The 19,579-nt window shown below is 37.1% G+C and overlaps 2 protein-coding genes across 2 annotated transcripts in view; both read left to right on the top strand.

Annotated features, from left to right (window-relative positions):
• The window catches only part of LOC109033707 (DNA fragmentation factor-related protein 2), a 34,298-nt gene extending 22,838 nt beyond the window's left edge, over window positions 1-11,460 (top strand). The window contains exon 5 of the mRNA XM_072296715.1: window positions 700-11,460. Coding sequence (XP_072152816.1) covers window positions 700-1,142 — 443 coding nt within the window. The 3' untranslated portion in view covers window positions 1,143-11,460. The remainder of the gene's footprint in view (window positions 1-699) is intronic.
• A 2,155-nt stretch (window positions 11,461-13,615) lies between these two features.
• LOC109033751 (mitochondrial ribosomal protein S6) lies at window positions 13,616-19,443 on the top strand. The gene is made up of 5 exons (XM_019046511.2): window positions 13,616-13,938; window positions 15,317-15,456; window positions 16,828-16,995; window positions 18,469-18,614; window positions 19,175-19,443. Exons 1-4 carry the CDS (start codon window positions 13,894-13,896, stop codon window positions 18,575-18,577), a joined length of 462 nt encoding a protein of 153 aa, XP_018902056.2. The 5' UTR covers window positions 13,616-13,893; the 3' UTR covers window positions 18,578-18,614; window positions 19,175-19,443.
• The last annotated feature ends 136 nt before the right edge of the window (window positions 19,444-19,579 follow it).

Here is a 19,579-nt window from a genome sequence, read left to right as displayed (position 1 = left end):
GATGGGCAAAGGAGGTAAGTAATGTACTAACTAACGGCAACCGACAAGAGAACCTTCAGTTAGTCCGTCACTTTCTTCCTTAGTCTATAGGAGCCACCCGTTTCAACCAATAGGATAGCTCCATACTCCCTTTGTCTTCTTTGTCAGTCGTTTTGTCTATGCATTTTTATAATCAGCCCGCTGGTACCTTTTAGCACACATACGTCCAAATGATGTAGAAATATTGTCAGTTATTGGTAAAAAATTGCGATCTAATCGGATTGAATTGTCAAATGATTTGAATATCCCTGGTAAAATGGTCCCATGGGAACCTGCAGAGAAATTCCAATTAGAACCTGTGCAGGCCAACGGGTCCTCACTGGCAATTCGCGATGGTTCCCATTAGAATTTCATGGATCCCATTGGGACTCCTGTGCGGCGCCGGATCACTTTTTTGATACATAAATCGATTGTTTGCGATAAACGGGGACCCGACCATGGAATTATTACGTACCCCACACCGCCATTTTGGATCGAGTATGTATCGAAAAAGTGACCCGCACACCGGGCTCAGTGCTCGTCGAGCAGAACATGGCGCCAGCTCTCCCATTCACATTCCGACTCTTTGTACTCTATGTTCCCATAGGAGCGTTTTACCAGGGATTTTCGTTTTAGCGAGGTACTCGGGTTTTTATCTTCGCATTTTCTTTCTTTTTGCAGACATTGAAGGGTGCGGAGCCCGCGGCGGGGGCGGGGGCGGGGGCGGCGGAGCGCACGAGCACGAGAGCTCCGAGTCGGAGACGGAGACGACCGTGATGGAGGACGAGGTCGGGACGAGCGAGAAGTTCCTGCTGCTCATCGACCAGCTCTCGGTGGAGCAGAGCCGGCACCTGACAATCAAAGACATCGGCATCATCCTCGAGCGGCTCAACAGCAAGATCGTCGACGTGGAGCGCCTCGACCGGGAGTCCGAGTCCGAGGAGACCCACAACTGGACCATCAAGGCCACCATCCGCGGCGAGGTCCTCCGCGAGCTCGGCGTCATCTACAACGGCAACTACTACGCCATCTCCGAGCACCCCGGCTACCGGGAGGAGTCCGAGGAGGCCAAGGAGGAGCTCGAGGAGGAAGAGGAGGAGGAGAACGAGGAAGACAGGATCTAAGGATCCCCGTATTCCACCCCGCCATGTCTTGCGAGAACCCTTTTCGTTTTACGTGAGGATCCCTCTGGGCTTCGAGCACACTGGAGAAATGAATTCTTCTCGAAAATGATCAATTTGTTGGAGATTTTTCAAAATTTCAGTCTGAGACATGATTTTGTATCAGTAAATAGATCGATTTTACTTACGAATTGATTCCTCTAAAAAAAAAATCCAAAAGATTTCTCTCGATCATTGAGTAGACTTTCATCAAAAAGCCAAAGACTCTCTTCGAAAATCATACGGATTTTCCTTAAAAATCAAAAATAGTGTTTTTCAAAAAATCGAATAGATTCCTCGTGAAGACGTATGATTTTTTTCCAGGTTCAAATCGATTTCTCTCAAGACGTCAATTGAATTCTTTTCGAAAATCCGACTGATCTACCACGAAACCAGTTGCGAGGCGTGAACGATCGTATCGATATTTCCCCATTTGAAACTGTGGTAAAGAATCGATTATTAAGGTATTCGTTGCGAACACCCTGAATATCGATCCTTTCCCATAGGTTTAAACGGCAGACAGTGGATATATCGCCGAGCACGCCACGCTAGAAAAAAAACACATTGGATCTAGAGTTCAGACTATTGAAAACATTGACAAGAAAATGGACTCTTGATTCGATCGGATTTAAGCTTGGATCAAAAGGAAATCCGCTCAAATTAAGAGGCTTGGTTCTTGATTTAAGCTTAAATCTGATTGAATCGAGAGTATTTTATCTTGTCGGTGTTTTTAAGAGTCTGGACTCTGGATCCAATGTGTTTTTTTCCCCAGTGCAATGGCATGCACTGGAAAAAAAGTCGCCTGGATCTGGAGTCTGGACTCTTAAAAACATTGACGAGAAAAAATACTCGTGATTCTAACCGATTTTTTCTTGAATCGAAGAGCCAAGTCTCTTGATTTAGGCGGATTTCCTTCTGATTCAAGCAAAAAGTCCGATTGTATCAAGAGTACTTTTATCTTGTCAATGATTTTTAATAGTCTGGACTCCAGATCTTAGCTACTTTTTTTCTAGTGTGGCGTGCTCGGCGATATATCCACTGTCTGCCGTTTAAACCTATGGGAAAGGATCGGTACACAGGGTGTTCGCAGTGAATATCTTAATAATCGATTCTTTACCACAATTTCAAATTGGGAAATATCGATACGATCGTTCACGCCTCGCAACTGGTTTCGTGGTAGATCAGTCGGATTTTCGAAAAGAATTCATTTGACGTCTCGAGAGAAATCGATTTGAACCTGGAAAAAAATCATTCGTCTTCACGAGGAATATTCGATTTTTTGAAAAACACTATTTTTGATTTTTAAGGAAAATCCGTATGATTTTCGAAGAAAGTCTTTGGATTTTTGATAAAAGTCTACACAATTATCGTGAGAAATCTTTTGGATTTTTTTAGAGGAATCACTTTGTAAGTAAAATCTATCTATTTACTGATACGAAATCATGTCTCAGACTGAAATTTTGAAAAATCTCCAACAATATGATCATATAACATTTCGCCGTTGACGTTTTCGAAAGTCGGACCCGAACGCGGCAGAAATCGTCCGCGTTTAAAGTAACTATTTGCCGATTTCAGTCGTTCACCGGTTCGGTTCTTAATTGACACCGAAAAATCGATTTCCCCATTGTTTGTGCCAAAAAATGATTGTTTCGAAAAAATTAATTCGAATCAGTCAATCCTATTGATTCATCCCGCGCCCGTCTTGTTCGTCGTCGAGGAACGCCTCAGATTACGAGCATCCGTGCAGTTCAGGAAATTTTTCACAGTTCCCTTCAGATACTATGAAACAAATTTTGGAATGTATTTTTCCTTTTCAACGGCAGGAGAACGCTTAGAATGTCAAACCTGTCCAGATCGAGTTGTCAGCGTTTCAAATTTGTTCCTCAAAAACATTGTTCGCCAAGAAAACTACTTAAAATTTTAAGAAGCCGTATTTGCAACCTAAAATAAAAATGTCGGATGAAACTACGATCTCACGCCTTGCATTGACGCAAAAGTAAACTTGATCGGCTACAAATTATTATTCGGAATACCAGAGAAAGTTTTTCATCGAAATTCAGAAACAAAATTTTCGACCGAACTTGACTATAATCGATCTTCTGAAATTATTGCCTCTTATCCCCCTTGCACGGTCACGATTCATTGAATTCCAATAAGCATAAACTATAAATCGGTTTCCGGCATGTGGAAGCAGCTGACACAGGGTTTCTATGGATGCTACTTGGAATCTGGTTTCTGATGATGTGCCACGGGTTCCAGTGGTTCCAATTGCCGTTCCCGCTGCTCGTGCAATTTTCGCAGGTCCCGGTTCCGAGTCATTGAAACATGTTTCATTGAAATATCTGGCTCCTCAGGTTTTGCGTCGCGGGAACCCATTGGGTTCCAACCCAAGAACCTTTCACTGCCAGTGTCGGAAGTACAGCCATTGCTGACACCGTTTGCCCCCATAGCTGCCTCATGTCGACAATGGTTTCGATTGCGGGCCTTTATCTGCATAGGTCAGCCATCTTTTCATGGGCGAATTTGGAATGTCCCAATTGGAGATGCGTAGTTTTAAACTTTAGCCATTGATATAACTTCCTTTAATCTCCTATACCGGTCATGCTCAGGGTAAGGAAAATACAAGGATGCTCTTCGGAAGTAACGCAGAGAACTTACTGAGCTTAGTCGAACGAGGAAATCACAATAGCACTTGATTTAAATTGAGAATATTTCTATGAAATAGTTTATTCGGTCGATCTTCGTGTCAAGACTCAGAACAAGTGCTTACTTAATTTTGATGGAGCTGTGGTCAGGCGGCTTTGGATTGAAATTTACCCATGTGGGTGAAGTAAAGCTTGTGAGATTTTACCATTCTAACTATACTAATATCAATAATTTTGTACTGATTTTTTAAGCCACCTTATCGACCTTTTAAAAAATGAATTTTTCAGTCCTTTTGTATTTGTCTGGCGATTTCAGACAAAAAGCACCAAATAAAAAGCCTACATGATGAAGTAACTCGATGACTTAAGTCGGAAAATGTGTATCACCATTGCAACTTTTAAAAGTCCTCGATTACTCTATACATTGATTCTCAAAAGAAAACTACCCATTGTCTGTTCTGAAATTTTTTTGTGAATATTTTTGAATGAGTGAAAAATATTTAAAGAAAATTTCAAGAAAAACTGTAACAAGAACAAAGTAAACAAAATATGTGTGGATATTTGCAATGTCGCGATCGGAGGTGACACACTTTTCGACTTGGTCATCAAATTGCTACTATACCTTGGGCTTTCACGAGTTTTGTGCTACCATCCATAGAGGAATGCAAATGAAGTCGATAATAGAAACAACCTATCGATAATGAAAGTACCAAACCTTGTGTCTAGGTTTATGAAGCTGCAATGCTGCTGCTGCTGCTGTCATATTTTACTTTTCTTTGAAACACCTGATCACCATCTTTCCTTTTTTTTTTTTTTTTATCAGCAACATTCTCTGAAAATTTTGTAGTGAAAAGTTGAAGAAATAAAATACAGGCGAAAATTCCGAAACACCGCAATCAAGATCCAAGGTTTGGTAGTTTCACAGTCGCTTTGTTTCCAGTAGGTACTTACAAAAATGTTATCATAAGAAAAAAAAAACCCATATGGTCAGCTAATAAAGCACTTCAGGTATCTATATACTTTTCAACTGACTATCTGCAATTCATGCTTCATATTCGTGCTGAAGTAACGGCGAATATAATTATAGAATTATATAATAGTTATAATTTCTATTATAATTATGTAATAGAAATTTCGAGGGGCGCGTCCCTCTGAAGAGTGATCAACGGAAAATATTCAATAGAATCGTGGGAATTTATCAATGTATTTCTATTCCTGACGGATGATATTTGGTGCTAAACTCCCTCGAATGTGTACATAGCCTCTCAATACTTTATTATATTATCACTGCCTCCGACACTTGTTATCTTTTATGTTCAAATGATTGTTGCGATCTGAATCCAGATTCAGCGACTTTGACTTTTCCAACCGAGGACTACCTCTAGCCTCCAGCGGCTGAATCAGTCGCATGTAAAAGGTCACCAATGTATTTCTGAATATATTTTTCAGTACCTACTTGTACATATACCACGGGAAAACGTCACTTTTTTATTATTATTATTTATTAATATTATTATTTTTTAGAAATAGGGGACCAGAATCCAAAAATTTAAATCGATTCTAACTGGAACAGCAGTTTGAAGAATATTCAACACGAATAGCATATTGACAAAAATGACCGCGAGGATTGTTTTCACGATTTTTACCAGAAACAGCCTAACTGCATTTCGCGATGCCTAATTTCCTGTCAATTTGTTTTTCTATTACAGAAAGCGAAATGATACATCCATCGTCTTGAAACTTTGTGTGAATTTTCTATTACTTAAGTGGAATTTACTCACATTTCAAGTCATAATGTTGGTTAGTTTGCTTTTAAGAAAGTCAAGCACGAGGGAACAATTAGACAAAGTTTGATGTAGTTATGCCGATTCTAGTCAAGTCCATACATTTGATGGTGAAACTCTAAAATTACGTACATCTAAAATGCATCGTTTCAAAGCTTCTGCACATACCTTGTCGTTTGGAGGGGAAGTAAAAATATCAACATTTTAGCTTAAAATCTGTCTTTTTTAAAAATTTCATTGCGAGGTTATACTTAGAAAATTTTTAAGTAGTGTTGATTCATTTTTCTCGCTGAGAAACTAAGTGTTATGTGTAGGAATTTTGAAAGTTGGAAGCAAGATACAAATGTATATCTAGCGCACTATTTCATTAATCATGTAAGATTTAGTGAATTGTTTAGGTTTCATTCGCGAATGCATAAGTATTCCTCTCAGCAATTTGTAGCTTTTACGCGATGAGATGTCACTTGGGTGCCCATCGAATGGATGGTGAAGCAAGAGGGAACTTTTAGGAAAAAAGTACGTACGAATGATTTTAGATTTGCGACGCGGCCTTAAATTTCTTCTTCCACGTCTGCTGAAACATTAATGTCAATTTTTGGGCTCTTATCCTCTTGATATTTCTTGTACACTTAGCGTAATACACTCGACTAATTCTCGCCAAACCAATACCAACGGTGGAACAATTTTATTTTTCTATACGAATTTGCTCAATTTTGTCATCATAATGACATTCAGATGTTTTTGAACCGCAGGTTTTGATTTTAGTCTGATGGTATAAACTTTCAAGAGCTGTAGCTCTAGTTTCATGGACCGAAGCTCAAAAAGTAAACAGTAAAAGTAATACAGGTTGTATTGCGTGGTGAAACGAATAGGTACTCAAGGAAGGATAGTACTTATGTGCTCAATGAGTCATTTTTAGTGAAAATTCAGTTTTCTTCTTAAAGCAGTACAAATAAAATACAGGACATGTGGTATTTGATATTATCACAGTATCCAATATTCTATTCTTATTTCTATTCATTTAAATGTAACTGCGTATTAGTGGCAACATTTTGTTATTCATAAAGAAACTAAAAAAAAAAAAAAAAAAAAAAAAAAGACCACAAATACGTATCGGGATCTTTAAGGTCAAAATCCATGTTCGAAATTCCTCTACAAATAATGAAAAAGAGTAAAAGGCTTATCAAGGTCCATGGGTGAGAATTTGGTTTTTAACTTGTATAGTTTTTAAAACTTAAATGAAACTGGGATAATATGCGTACCTAAGTGTATGAAGACAGTAAGATAGGCAGTTTCGAGGCTTGATTATATGTGTCCAAATCCTCCTTTAGCCTGCTTGAAAAAGTCAAGCAATCAACAGCCCCTTTTTTCTCCCGAGAATCAAATAAAGGAAAAGAGCAAAAAATTGTATAGGAAAATCATTGTAACGCGCTTAAATCCTCTTGAGGTCATATTCTGGGTCACAGTGGCGTGGCGTGGAGGATCGATTATCGATATTTCTCCACTTGAAGCTGTAGTAAAGAATCGATTATGAAGGTGTTCGTTGCGAACTTTTCTATGATCCTTTTCTATAGATTTAATAATAGCAGATCAATCGATATATCGCAAAGCACGCCACGCCACTGCTGGGTCATCGTTATTCCACGACCCACTCCAAAGACGAGAGGGTAAGTCTATGGAGTGACTAACCTATAGAGTTGGCATATAGCCTTTGCTATTTTTCCCTTTTATTCCTTATCAAAATCCAAAAATGCCACTGAGACTATTAGTCAAACAGTGTTGGCTAATTGCATGAGGGGGAGGGGGGATAAAACAGTCAGAAAGTATTGGAACTTGAGGTTAATGGGTCCGGTACCTTACTCTGAAAAAGGCAGGAATAATAGTACAACGAACAAAGTAAGAGGTATCCTCCATTACTTTCATGTAATTCATGTAAGAGAGGGCTACGAGAGCTTCCCTGTAACCTCAAAAGACCAAATGAAGCTCTAAATACCTAATACTTAAAAATCTAATAATATTGTCCGGCGAGTGGTATGCCCAGTGGACTTAAAACTAACTGAAAGCGGAGATTTTGACTACAGGTCTAAGAATTGTTTGCCATTTATTTAGTAGGATTAGCCATGAAAAGGCTAAAAAAATATTTTTCGAGGTTCTCGAATCGCACACAACTTCACATTCTCTCAGGCTCTGTCTTCATTTTTATGGACCATGCTTGCCAGATTTTACTGAGAAGCAGCAATTTTCCCCATTGATTTAATGTAAGATATGCATATTACATTATATAATCGGGCAATCTTGACCCAAATAGCACTGCCACGACACTTTTATCCCACGATTTCACTTTTTTTTATTACCAAGTACACCTAGCCAACAAATCCTTACAAATAAACGTGAAGCCAACTGCACTAAATAATATTGAGGACTAAATTAACAAAGGAAAAAAAAACATATCTCTGATTGCGGCGTTGCAAGTCTCCAATCGTATTTTATTTTTTAAAAGGAGTCCGACTAATATTTATCATTGAAACTCTTCGATACTTTTGTTCACTCATTCAAACGTTTTCACAAAAAATTTCAAAAAGATATTTTACGTGGTTTCCTTTTAAAAATGTAAAACATGACTGGGGATTTTGAAACGTTGTGATGAAGGTGCGAGTGTTCCGACTTTAGCCATCGATATGTGGCTATTAGTCCTTAACATTTTTGGAGGGAAGAATCATTCGCCAATCAGCAGAGAGGAAACGATGATAAAGGGAAGGAAGGGGGGGGGGGTCGGGAAAAGGTTTAGCGCTGTTCAACAGTCATTATATAAAAAAAATAGGCAGAAAATAGGAGTGTGAAACATTTTCACCGTATGTTAATAGGTAGGTAGTTCGTTCAAGCAAGCAGAATGGCGTGAATTTATAAGCCAACGAAAATTGTAAGAGAAAAATTGCATCATCAAAAAGAATTTATTGCTTTAGACACTCATTGAATGTAAGTTGGTAACTTTAAGTTTATCGAATACTGTTTACTTTTTCATTTTTATGTCTATTTTTTTACAAAGTAAATACTATGGTTGTGAAATCGATTTAGAACAATTATACCGATTAACTTTAGTAAGTATTACGTATATCTGTACAGTCTGAAATCTAGGAGAGCCAGCGTCTCCGATTATAAAACGTAGCTACTTACTTACTTTGATTCAAATTCCTTTGCTTGATGTGAGAGAAATAAAATTTTAATCTCATTACCATTTTTATCTAGCCCACAATTATGAAGCAATTAATTGGAATTTTTGTTTTGAGAATATTATGTAAGCTCTAATATCTGTTTATATCTTTCATTTTCGTCATCATTTCATCACCCAGGTAAATTTTGTATGACTATTGATTTGAGCGAACACAATAACATGGAAAGGGAGCTCAGGTCAAAAAGTAATGCTTTTTAGTTATTTGACTGAAAAGAAAGGTAGAAAAAAAAATGGTACGGTGGAACCTTTTAAAAATTATAACTGATGATCGAAAGTAAAAAAAATAAGCCAGCCTTTTTTAATAGACACGGATCTCATTGGTTGAATGCTGTGCCTATTTAAAATTTATGGTTGAGCAGAGCAGTGTTAAAAGTATTTTGATTCGGCAGGTTTTTCGTTGTTCCTTTCAGTATTTATTTCATTGTTTAATGTACATTTTTTTTTACTTAATTATCTATTTTTTCATTCATTTACATTCATTTACGTTCATTTACGTTCATTTATGCATTTTCATTATCAATGACTCGCTACATCACCAGCGCCGACGCTTTATAATCAAATTACGACCTTGAAGAGGTATAAGATTCCCCTTTTTCAACCGAACCTAACTTTCAATGATTTAAACAGTTTCACTGTTAAGAATTTGGCTTTTTCAACACATAGGACGAGCCCAGAGTAAGAGCAAGAAGTTTTCACAGAGCGACACTTTAGATACTGAATATTGTCCCCTGTCTTGTAGAAAATTGCATTTATAAATTACAGTGTGTCTGAGACGCAGTACAGAGTTTAAACATGATCTCGCTGATATTTGGTGGATACTTTTTTCTCTATGAGGAGCTGAATTTTTAGACGAAAGTAAAATCTTACATATCTATTGGTATCCATTTACTGGACGACTACTGTTTTTATTTTTTGTATTATAATGTTTGATTTCAAATTATTTAAAAATTGAGATTCTAAATTTTTTTCAATTAAGTAATTTTTAGTTCTTTTGAATACACGAGGCCGCTCTGAACGGTATGAAACGAACATGTGTGGCAAGACTGTCGAAATTTTTCTTGTGAAATTTTTCCTCATGAGCTCGTATCTGACGATCAAAGTAGACTTTTCGAAAAGGCGTCACGTGAGGTCACGAGTTCCCACGTGACCTCCCCGTAACGCCACTGATACAATCTACAGGCTATAGTAACCTCACCTAGGACTGCCTTCTTCCACCAGGTTTCTAAAAAGCCAAATTTTTAACCTAAGATACACCTGTCTGAGCCGGTTCTTTTGACACTTGCTTGTTTTCGATTATTTAAGAGTCTTTAAAATTCGTGCCAAACCGAGTGCTTTTTAGTTTGTTTCTGTCAGCTTGCCCCTCCCTCCAGAGCAAAAATATTTTCATTTTTCAGAAATAAAAGAGAGAGAAAAAAGTACACGATAAAAGCAAGCAAGCGTTATTCCGGAAACACTCGCTGCATACGCGGAGCTAAATGTGGCAGTCATCGGTCCGTTGTTGAGTGATGCCCTGAATTTTTCGCGTCACGCGTAAAATTCAGGGCACCAATGAGGATCGAGGCTCAGTAATCATCAGTTTGTCTGAACTATTCGAATAAATTTGATACAAATTTGGATGAGAAAGTCTCAAAATTACGAAATTTCAGCTTTTGAGTAACCGACGATTCCCATACTTAGCAGGCAAAGTCAGCGTGTGATTCCTTGCGAAATGAATACCTTGAAATTTTGGCTGGTTTTGGTCAGAATTATTTCTGGTTATATCACCCTCAATGTTGAGACCTCGAGCAAACAGGTATAATAGTGATACTCTGTAAAAAATTGTCTGAGTGTGTCAAAAATAATGTAAAATATTAGTCTAACTCTGAAAATGTTTGAAAAATTGTTGATTTTTTGCCGTTTCCCAAGAAAAATGCTCGCATGGTAAAAATCCTCTTCTCGATAAATCTGAGGTAGGTTTGGAGTAACTTTCGTGATTTAAAAGGAGAACTCATGGAGTTTTAAAAAGGTATTTTCTAACAATCGGGTATGAATCTTGAGGATTTTTTTTTCTTTTTTCAACGTGATTAAAAATAGATTTATATCTCAACCGCTACTAAGATGGCATGACTTTGAAACCAAAAATGTTAATACCGTCAGAAGTTTCATTGAAAGAAAAATCGACTTTACGTAGTAAAGCCATAGGCAGGTACTTGTAAATATATACATATATAAAGACAATGTAAATATTTATGTTGTAGAATATTGAATTCTAATGATTGTTTTAAATGTATTCATTTAGCAAGTACATTTTCTTATTGTACTTTCCATTTTTGTTATTGATTCAATAATAATTGTTAAGTTTTCCTTTTAATATAAATATAATAGTAAATTCAAATATTATAAATTTACTTAACTTCATTATTCTCACTGAGTCAGACAGCGGAGCTGATTTAGTTACATTAAGTATTTCAGAAACAGAAATGTGACATGTTTGACACATCACGTTGATTTTGGTATTATTTTTCTACTGACAGCTTTAGGGCCACAAAATCGTGTTACGCGTATATAAGCATAAAGATATCAGTTAACTCATGGTGATGGAGAGATGAAAATTCAATAAATTATGTCAATCTCTTTTTCAATGTGCTTTACTTTATTTCTTCTGTCTCTCCTCTGCCCTCAGCGCAATGCAATTCGTTCCAAGCTCAGATTGTTTTCATGATAAAATTGTGAAGTTCCGGTCACTGTTGTTGTTGTTAATTGTTGTTAAGATTATTCGAGTAAATTTTGTATCGTTCCCGATCAAAGGAAGGGTTCATTTTGTGAACAGTTCCTATTCGATTACAAAAATTCGCCCTCGGCGCCGTCGCATTTAGTGTTCTCTTACGTGAACGGAAATATATAGCGCCTGCATGTCCATGATTATGCAACACGGTCATCAACTGAGCACGAATAGTTGTATTCAAAATTCCGGCGCTACCAACAATGCCGAACGGTGCGGTGTAAACTACCGGACGTTTTCTGTATACTACCTCGGCTTGTAAATAAACTCCCTCATCAACAAGTCATATAATAGTTTAGAAGTTGAAATAATTTTACATAAATGCTCTTGCAAAAATACAAGTATTGTAAAATTTCCTGACGCTCGCTTCATAGTTATTCTATTCCAGCTCCCGATTAGAGAGCAATTTTCAGGTGTATTCACACACAGATAAATTACAATACCGTAGATTCTTCGGAACAGAACAATTTTTTACAACTCAAAAAACAAATTAAAAACAGAGATTTATCACATACAGAGTGTTTAAGAGCATCCGTACTAGGCTTTCCTTTTGGCTAATGCAGGTAGCACGAAGTCAGGGGCTTCGGGGTTAGATGATGGGAAAATCGATCCTAGGAAATCCGAATTTAATGGTCCAGGAGCCTCCTTAGCCCTCCTTAGGAAGTAAACAGGGGGGGGGGGGGGTCAATAATAAAAGTCAGGGCTCCTTTTCGAATCGCAAATTGATTGCATCCAAATTAACGAGCTCATCATATAAAACCCTTAATTGACTCCCAACAGTATGAATTGACTCATTCAACACCCAAAAGTAAGCCCCTAAGAGGGTGGCGGCGTCCCTTCCAAAAGTTGACGTAAATTTACCAGAAAAAAGTGGTGTCCAAGCAGTGGCATGGAGTGCTTTGCGATCTATCGATGAATCGATCCGCCATCGAAACCTATGGAATAGGATTGATGAACAGGGTGTTCGCAGCGACAACCTTAATAATCGATTCCTTACCACAGCCTCGAATGGGAAAATATCGATAATCGATCATTCACACCTCGCCATTGTATTTAAGGTCAACGAGGCCAAGGAATCCGAATTGCATGGTCTCGAATCTCCCCCGACGACCCTTTGGGAAGTTGAAGGGATAGGTGAGGGCTGCATCTAAAATTCGGGGTTTCCCGCAGGATTTTGAATTCTCATAATCAAGATGAAAAATCATTGAGAGACTCTTCCTGATTTTGTACTGAAGTAAGATACCAATCGATTCTGAACCTGAAAATCCGGAAATCTGAATCACCCTCCCGAAAACCTGAAAACACGAATTTTAAATGATAGCCCCTTCAGGGGGGGCCCCCAAAAATTTTTTTTTGGGGGGGGGGGTCAGAAAATAGCTCCCTTTGATCTAGGAACACCCTCCAAGTTTCAAATCTCTACCTCAATTAGGTCAAAAGTTAGAGGGGGGGAGGGGACTTTTCGAACACCCTGTATAAAGGTACCTACTCTAATTTTTACCTCCCTAGCTGGAGGGGGGGAGGATCGGAGCCTTGAAATTCGGATTCTTCAATCCCCTGATTAACCTAGCGATCCCCTGATTTCATGTGAAACTTAAAAACCGAGAAGGAACCTCGCACGGTACCGATTCTCAGTGTGCGCTCAATTAGAGTGGTCCCCGCTAATTTGAAAATTGCCGCGTCAATTTGTATATTTTGCCGAGCGCGCCGCCAAATTGGCGGGAACCAATGGGAGTAGAAGTTTCGACTTGTTGACGATTCAGCGCTGCCAACCTGTCTTTGACAGTGGGATTTACCTCATTTTCCCATCGGGCTCCCTAAAATAAGTATGTCATGCCAATTATGAGGAAGTAAAACGTGTAGCTTATTCAGTTGCCATTTTATGATCATAAAATAATTATTAGCGTAATCAGTGCTAAATTTCAAGAGGAGTTACGAGATAAAAACAAATAACATGAAAATTCAAGACTTGGTAAGTGCAATTTTAAAAAGCATAAAATGGCAACTCTACCGGCCATGTTCTCCATGTCCATGTTTATTTTGATTTTGCTGCTCCTCGCTTCTTATCAAAAATCAAACCCCGTGAACAAGTTATTTCTACTGTCTGAATTATTCATTCTCAAACGGATAGAGGAAGGTATAATGTAGAATTTAAGACTCAACCCTCCTTTTCTCTCAGTCGCCAACCATCAAATTCATGAGAGTTGTATTCTTTTTTGGTTCATCAACCTAGTTCTCCGGTTTGTCCCCTGCTGAAGTGCTGTACCATTAACATTTTACTTTATCGAACGAGAAAATGCCTTCTTATGAACTAGCTCTATTGCTGCGTGTAATGCCGCGGGTAAGTTCATTTTTATAATCAATAAATTCTAGTGTATTTAATACTTACATGTACCCATCTTGAGCTTCCTGTAGACCTACAGTCAAGCCTCCTATCGTTCAAACTCCGCAGAGCGGTATTGAAAATCACCTGATAGTAGCTGTGTTTATGCGAGCGTTTCATTATGGGTTGATGTTGTATTCTTACTCTGAATCAAGATATGCACATTGAGCTTTTGTATAAAAGCTGTTTCAACAAACGCATTCAACTGATAACAGGCCTGATAGGAACATAGGATTAAGAAGCATATTGTATTTTATAATTTGCATAAAAATGAAGTCCAAATGTGATTGAAGTGTTTATTCCTCTTCCAAACGCCACTTGTCCGTAGCCTAACCTGCAGGATTTGCTTCGTGTCAAGGCTGTATTTACGCACACTTTTTAATTAGGAATTCAACCAGAATTTGTGAGGTATCAATAAGAATGAAGGGCTGGATTAACTTCAAGTTTGCCTGTTGAATCTGCATTTTGCAACTTGCATCATTAGTTGCGCAATGATAATGCCTACGTGAAACTTTTCTGTGTGGTTCTCTTCTCAGCATATCCTAAGTCACCATACATTCTACTCTCCAATTTGCTGTACGCAACTGAAATGGTGTGACCTGAGGAAAGTTTCAAGTTTAGATTCTTTGAGATATTTAATCCTAAGTCTTATTTAAATCGTGTCGAGCCAAGAGTAACAGGAAGGATGGATCGTATTTACTCACCAGATGTAACCTACTTCCGAGACTGTCAATGAATTATCAAATATAGGCAGACTAGAACTAGAGACCCTCACTTGTAAGATCTGGTATTCTTTGAAATTTGACAAGAGTCTACTCTCTAGATGGAGTCGGTTTCGGTGAGATCTTGTTTCTGCGCGTTCAGCGCTGCGGTGTTATCAATGGCCAAATAAAAGAAGAAAAAAAAGTTCACTTGAAATAGGTGGAATAACATGGCAACAGGATAAAATGAATTTCTTAGGTACCGTCTATTTCTTTCCTCCTCTTTTTTTTATTTTTTTATTATTATTCATATTCTTTCTCCGTCAAGTAAATATTTTTTCTTTCTCTACTATTTTTCTCCTTTTTTCTCTCTCCCTCTTTTTCTCCTTGTTTCTCTCTCCCTCTTTTCCCCCCTCTTTCTTTCGCCTTTTTTCTTTCTGTTTTCCGTCAATCCAGTGTGAGTTGGTGGTCTCAAATTCTTGAAAAGGGATTCAAGTGTTCAGTGAACTTGTGTTGTGACTCACACTCTGGTTAAAAGTTTGTCGAAATTCAATTAAATGTACACTCTTGGGGAAAGCATAACAATTGAACATTGCACTTGTAATAATATTAATCAATAATTTTATTCTGTTCAGGAAGAAATCGTTTCAAGTTTAAAACGTGTATCATCACAGATTTTCAACACTGGTGGTTTCATCCGCAAAATCCAAAATATTGGTCAACAACCAACACCATACAAAATGTCTGCTGAATACGGTCCTCACAGGGAAGCAAAGTAAGTTTGAAAAGTTGCCTCATAAATTTTACATAACCAGATTGCCCACTGTGGCAGAATACCTTTTCAAATCACTGAATAAAATTTCTTCTGATGATGAAAGCAAATAAAAAGGAAAAATATAAATGTTGACATTCCAAATTTTTGCAGTATTATTTTTAACAGGGTAAAGAAAATCTCCTATATCAAGATAATCTCCTCTCTCAATGTGACAAGATATGTGCATAATAACGAATCGAGGTAAAAGGTTTTTGATATTTGCCACAGGCAAACGAGAACTTATGGCAGGAAAAAAAAACTTTTCAATCCTTGAGTCCTAAATTTGGTTAGGTACTCTAATTTTTTACATTTTTAGCAAATTCTATAAATTAAGAAAATTATATATTGGCTAAAAATGAAAAATTAATTCAGTGTGTTGTTGTTCTTCGAGAAGGTTTTCCTCTCCAAAGTAAATTTTGATACAAATTAGTAGGAGGAGATAAGATAATAGTTGGATTCTTCATACTCCGCATTCTTATAATCTGTCCTTTGTGAAGGAGTGACTGAAGTTAGTTAGTTGTACCTCAGGGATGAGGTGCTGGATTTGGATTAAAAGCATTTGAATAACTTGTTTTGAAAAGTGCTCAAGTCAAGGAGGGGGGGGGGGATTCCCAGAGACATAGCAAAATTGAATTCAGCCAAAAACCAGCACATGTTATCTCAAACAGAAAAAGAGTCTGTGTAGCCAGAAGTATGGAACTTTTCAGGCCTTCATCAGTCCAATATGAATACCTACCGCATAGATTGAGTTCTTTCAAAACAAGCAAGAATTCATGCCTATCTTTGCAATGTAGGTATGAAATGTAACTTTTGTAATGTCATAAAAGGAAAGAATAAGAGATACCCATGGCCAAAAAAACAAATTTTTTGCAATAAAACGGAATTTTCATTCTTTTGTGAGTTGGGAAGTTTTTGAAACTAGACATTCCTTGAAGAATGAAGGCATTGAAAGAATTGTGAACAAAGAATTTATATGTAACGACTTCGATCTGCAAATTGTAGTTTTGCAAAGCACTGGTCTAAGATATGTGGATTTTGTTTATCTTTTTAGATACCTACTAAGATGCAAAAATAAAAAAAATATTTCTAACTGCATTGCCAGGGTGTCCAGTAGACACAAATTGTAGAAGAAGAATCATGCTTTTCATTTTATTTTTCCTAACAAATTTTTACCTAATGTGCAACCGAATATTTGATTAATGTTGGTTTTCTTTCATTTGTGTTATCGTATGAAATGTAATTTTTGTACTATCAATTTTTAAAAGTGCAATCTCCATTTAAAAGAAAAAAATTTCTAATACCTATTTAATGCATCCCAACCTTCTTTTTCAGTTACTTTGTTGTTGAATTTGAAGTAGCTCCGCACCATTTACTTCCATTAAAGAGAATTTACGAAAGAGACGTTGATATTATAAGGTCGAACATTTTTAAGGTTAAAGATCCTGCGGAAGAGTCTCATTCTTGCACTTTGGATGATGAGCTGAAACCTCCTGCATACCGGTATATATTCTTAAAATACCTTTTATTTGTCATTCTAAAAAGTGCAATCTTCTTGCAATGCATTTTTATCATAAGATATCCTCGTTGTTGCAAATGATCATTCAGAGATAAATATTTCTCTTCAAAATGTCTTTAATGCTTTCTTCTGGATATTTTAGGAATTCAATAGTCATATTACTTACATTCTTAATAAATGATTTGCCAGAGCCGACTCTCTTACCCCCCTCCCAGATGATCGACGCAGCAATTGAAATGTTGGCTAACATGCCTTTTTCATGGTTTTTTGCTTTTTCTGCTCAAGATTTGTCTACAAAATCAATTTTGAATTTGTTCCTGGCAATGATTTTCTTTTAAATTTTTTATCACCATTTGACCTGATACTTTGAAACAAGAAAACTTACCTTTGCTTTACTATTTGGAAAGTTAGACAAAAATGCTCTCCTGTATCCCGAAGATTAGATTGCTAGCAGTTATGTTCATGATTATGTCCATGGAGAGTGTAAAGTTACATTATAATTTGGATTTCTTAAGCATTGAACAGCTAATTCTTAACATTGATGGACAAAGAGAACAAATGGTAAATGGATTGATCCCATCGGTTAAAATGGATGGTTATCATAGACTACGATGGAAAATGGTGGCTAACTAATGAAAATTCACGGGAGACCCTGGTCCATCATTTCCCCCCTTAGTCTATAACAACCACTTGTTTCAACTGATAGGATCGCTCAGTTTTTTTTTGTCTGCTTCATCTATCGCTTTGTATATCAATTTTAATCATCATTCCACAGATTAGAATTTTAAACTACTTTTTATCATATCAATTTTTTTGTACCACAAATTTTAAACTACCGTTACTCCCATTTGCCTCGGCATTTTTGAGTGGTAATTTGTATTATAATTGTAGAATACTCTTCCATGCCCTGGTATTGACAGCTCAATTGGACTGCGTTCAGCAGAAAGGAACCAAGCCACATCAGCTATCGCCAAATTTAACTGGGGAATTTAATTTTTTTCATGAGAATGTTTGTGCTGATTCCTTTGAAAATTTACAAGAATTTGCCTCGTACTATGCAGAAAATTCACCGAAATTTGCGCCAAAATCCGCACAGCCGTTTTCATGTAAGAAACTAAATGGCCCAATTAAATTCAGCAATAGCTGATGTGGCTTAATTCCTTTCTGCTTAACGCGGTTAAAGTTTGAGTTGCTAAGTTTGGGCTAAGATCTCTTTTCTTTTGGGCAATCACAAATATTTCCTCATGTCATACCAGGATCTGCTGAGAAAAGTACTTTCCCAATGAATCAAGTTATGCAACAAAGGCTTTCTAAAAACCTAAGAGTTCTGGCGTCCGTCCCTAATGATGGCTCAAAAGATTCAATCAATTATACAATTTTTGTATAAAAAAGTAGGAAGTTTCTTTCACTAGTTTACTTCAGTGTTTTAACTTCTCCATGGATTCTCTCTGTTGTAGGAAAGAAGTTCAAGATATGATTGCAGCGTCTCTTAAAGTGAAAAATTGGAAACCAAAAAGTGCATGGCTACCCAATACTGGTTTGCATTACTATCCTTTCCAAAGATAAAATGCTTTCAGCTGTTCTCTGCTCTCCCAGAGAGTTGGTGAGTTTTTTTCTTTCTTTCCATTTTATAGACAAGCTCTTACTAATTTCATTTTTTAAGTTAGGTAATATCAAATGCTCAATTTCCAGTCATCAACACAGAGCTTAATAGGATCCTGTAGTTATGGTCACGACTTTAGTTAGTCTATTATGACAGTTTTAAATTTTTAAGGACTTCATGAGATTTTTGATCAGGGTGAGTGTCGTGTGCTGGGACTCAATATCACCAGGATTTTATCTCGAGTGAGGATTGGTATTCATCACTGAGAAGTTATCCATAACTTCTTGAGGATTGTTTTCAATCATCCCAGTTTTGGGCCTGCTTCTCTAGCTTTTGCATTGGGCAGTGTAGCTAAAAGCAAATATAGGAACCATCAGTATCACTATAACAGGTGCGATCAACAAAGAGTTAAGAGATCCCAGTTCAATCCCTCCTTTTTTTCAACACCAGCGCTTGCTATATTGTTCATTTATTTGTTTCAATTCTTACACTTTGATGTCAGGTTAAAATATTGTTGAAATAATGGCTTTATTCAACAGCATTTATGTTTTAATTTGCAGGTAGTGTTAAGAAAAATCGAGTTTGTCACCCGTTGAGCATGATCTAAGTTACCTCTTGACTATCAAGTGTAAATCAGTCATACTTTGCTTGACTGATAGAAAGTATTTGTTGAGTTCTTAGTCGGAATGTCAGTCAGAAGTTGGATTGAGCTTTTTATAAATCAAGGAATCAGCATGCAGCTGAGTATTTAACTGTATTCAATGTATTCGCTGGATTCTCATGTAGTTTTTTCAAGACATTTGTACAATAAATTATAATGAGCTTTGTAGCTGAGTGTTTACTTTTAAAGTCTCCGAATTAAAGAGGAAGCTAAATTTTTGTGGCATCCCTCCTAAATGAGAAGAATTAGGAACCATTCTGGTATTAAAATCATCTTCTAATCCTATTCTAAACTACCTAATCAA

Source organism: Bemisia tabaci, chromosome 2 (assembly GCF_918797505.1).
Source record: "Bemisia tabaci chromosome 2, PGI_BMITA_v3".
Classification (NCBI taxonomy): Eukaryota; Metazoa; Arthropoda; class Insecta; order Hemiptera; family Aleyrodidae; genus Bemisia; species Bemisia tabaci.
The sequence above is the reverse complement of the archived record's forward strand: the minus strand, read 5'-3'. Positions and strand labels throughout refer to the sequence as shown.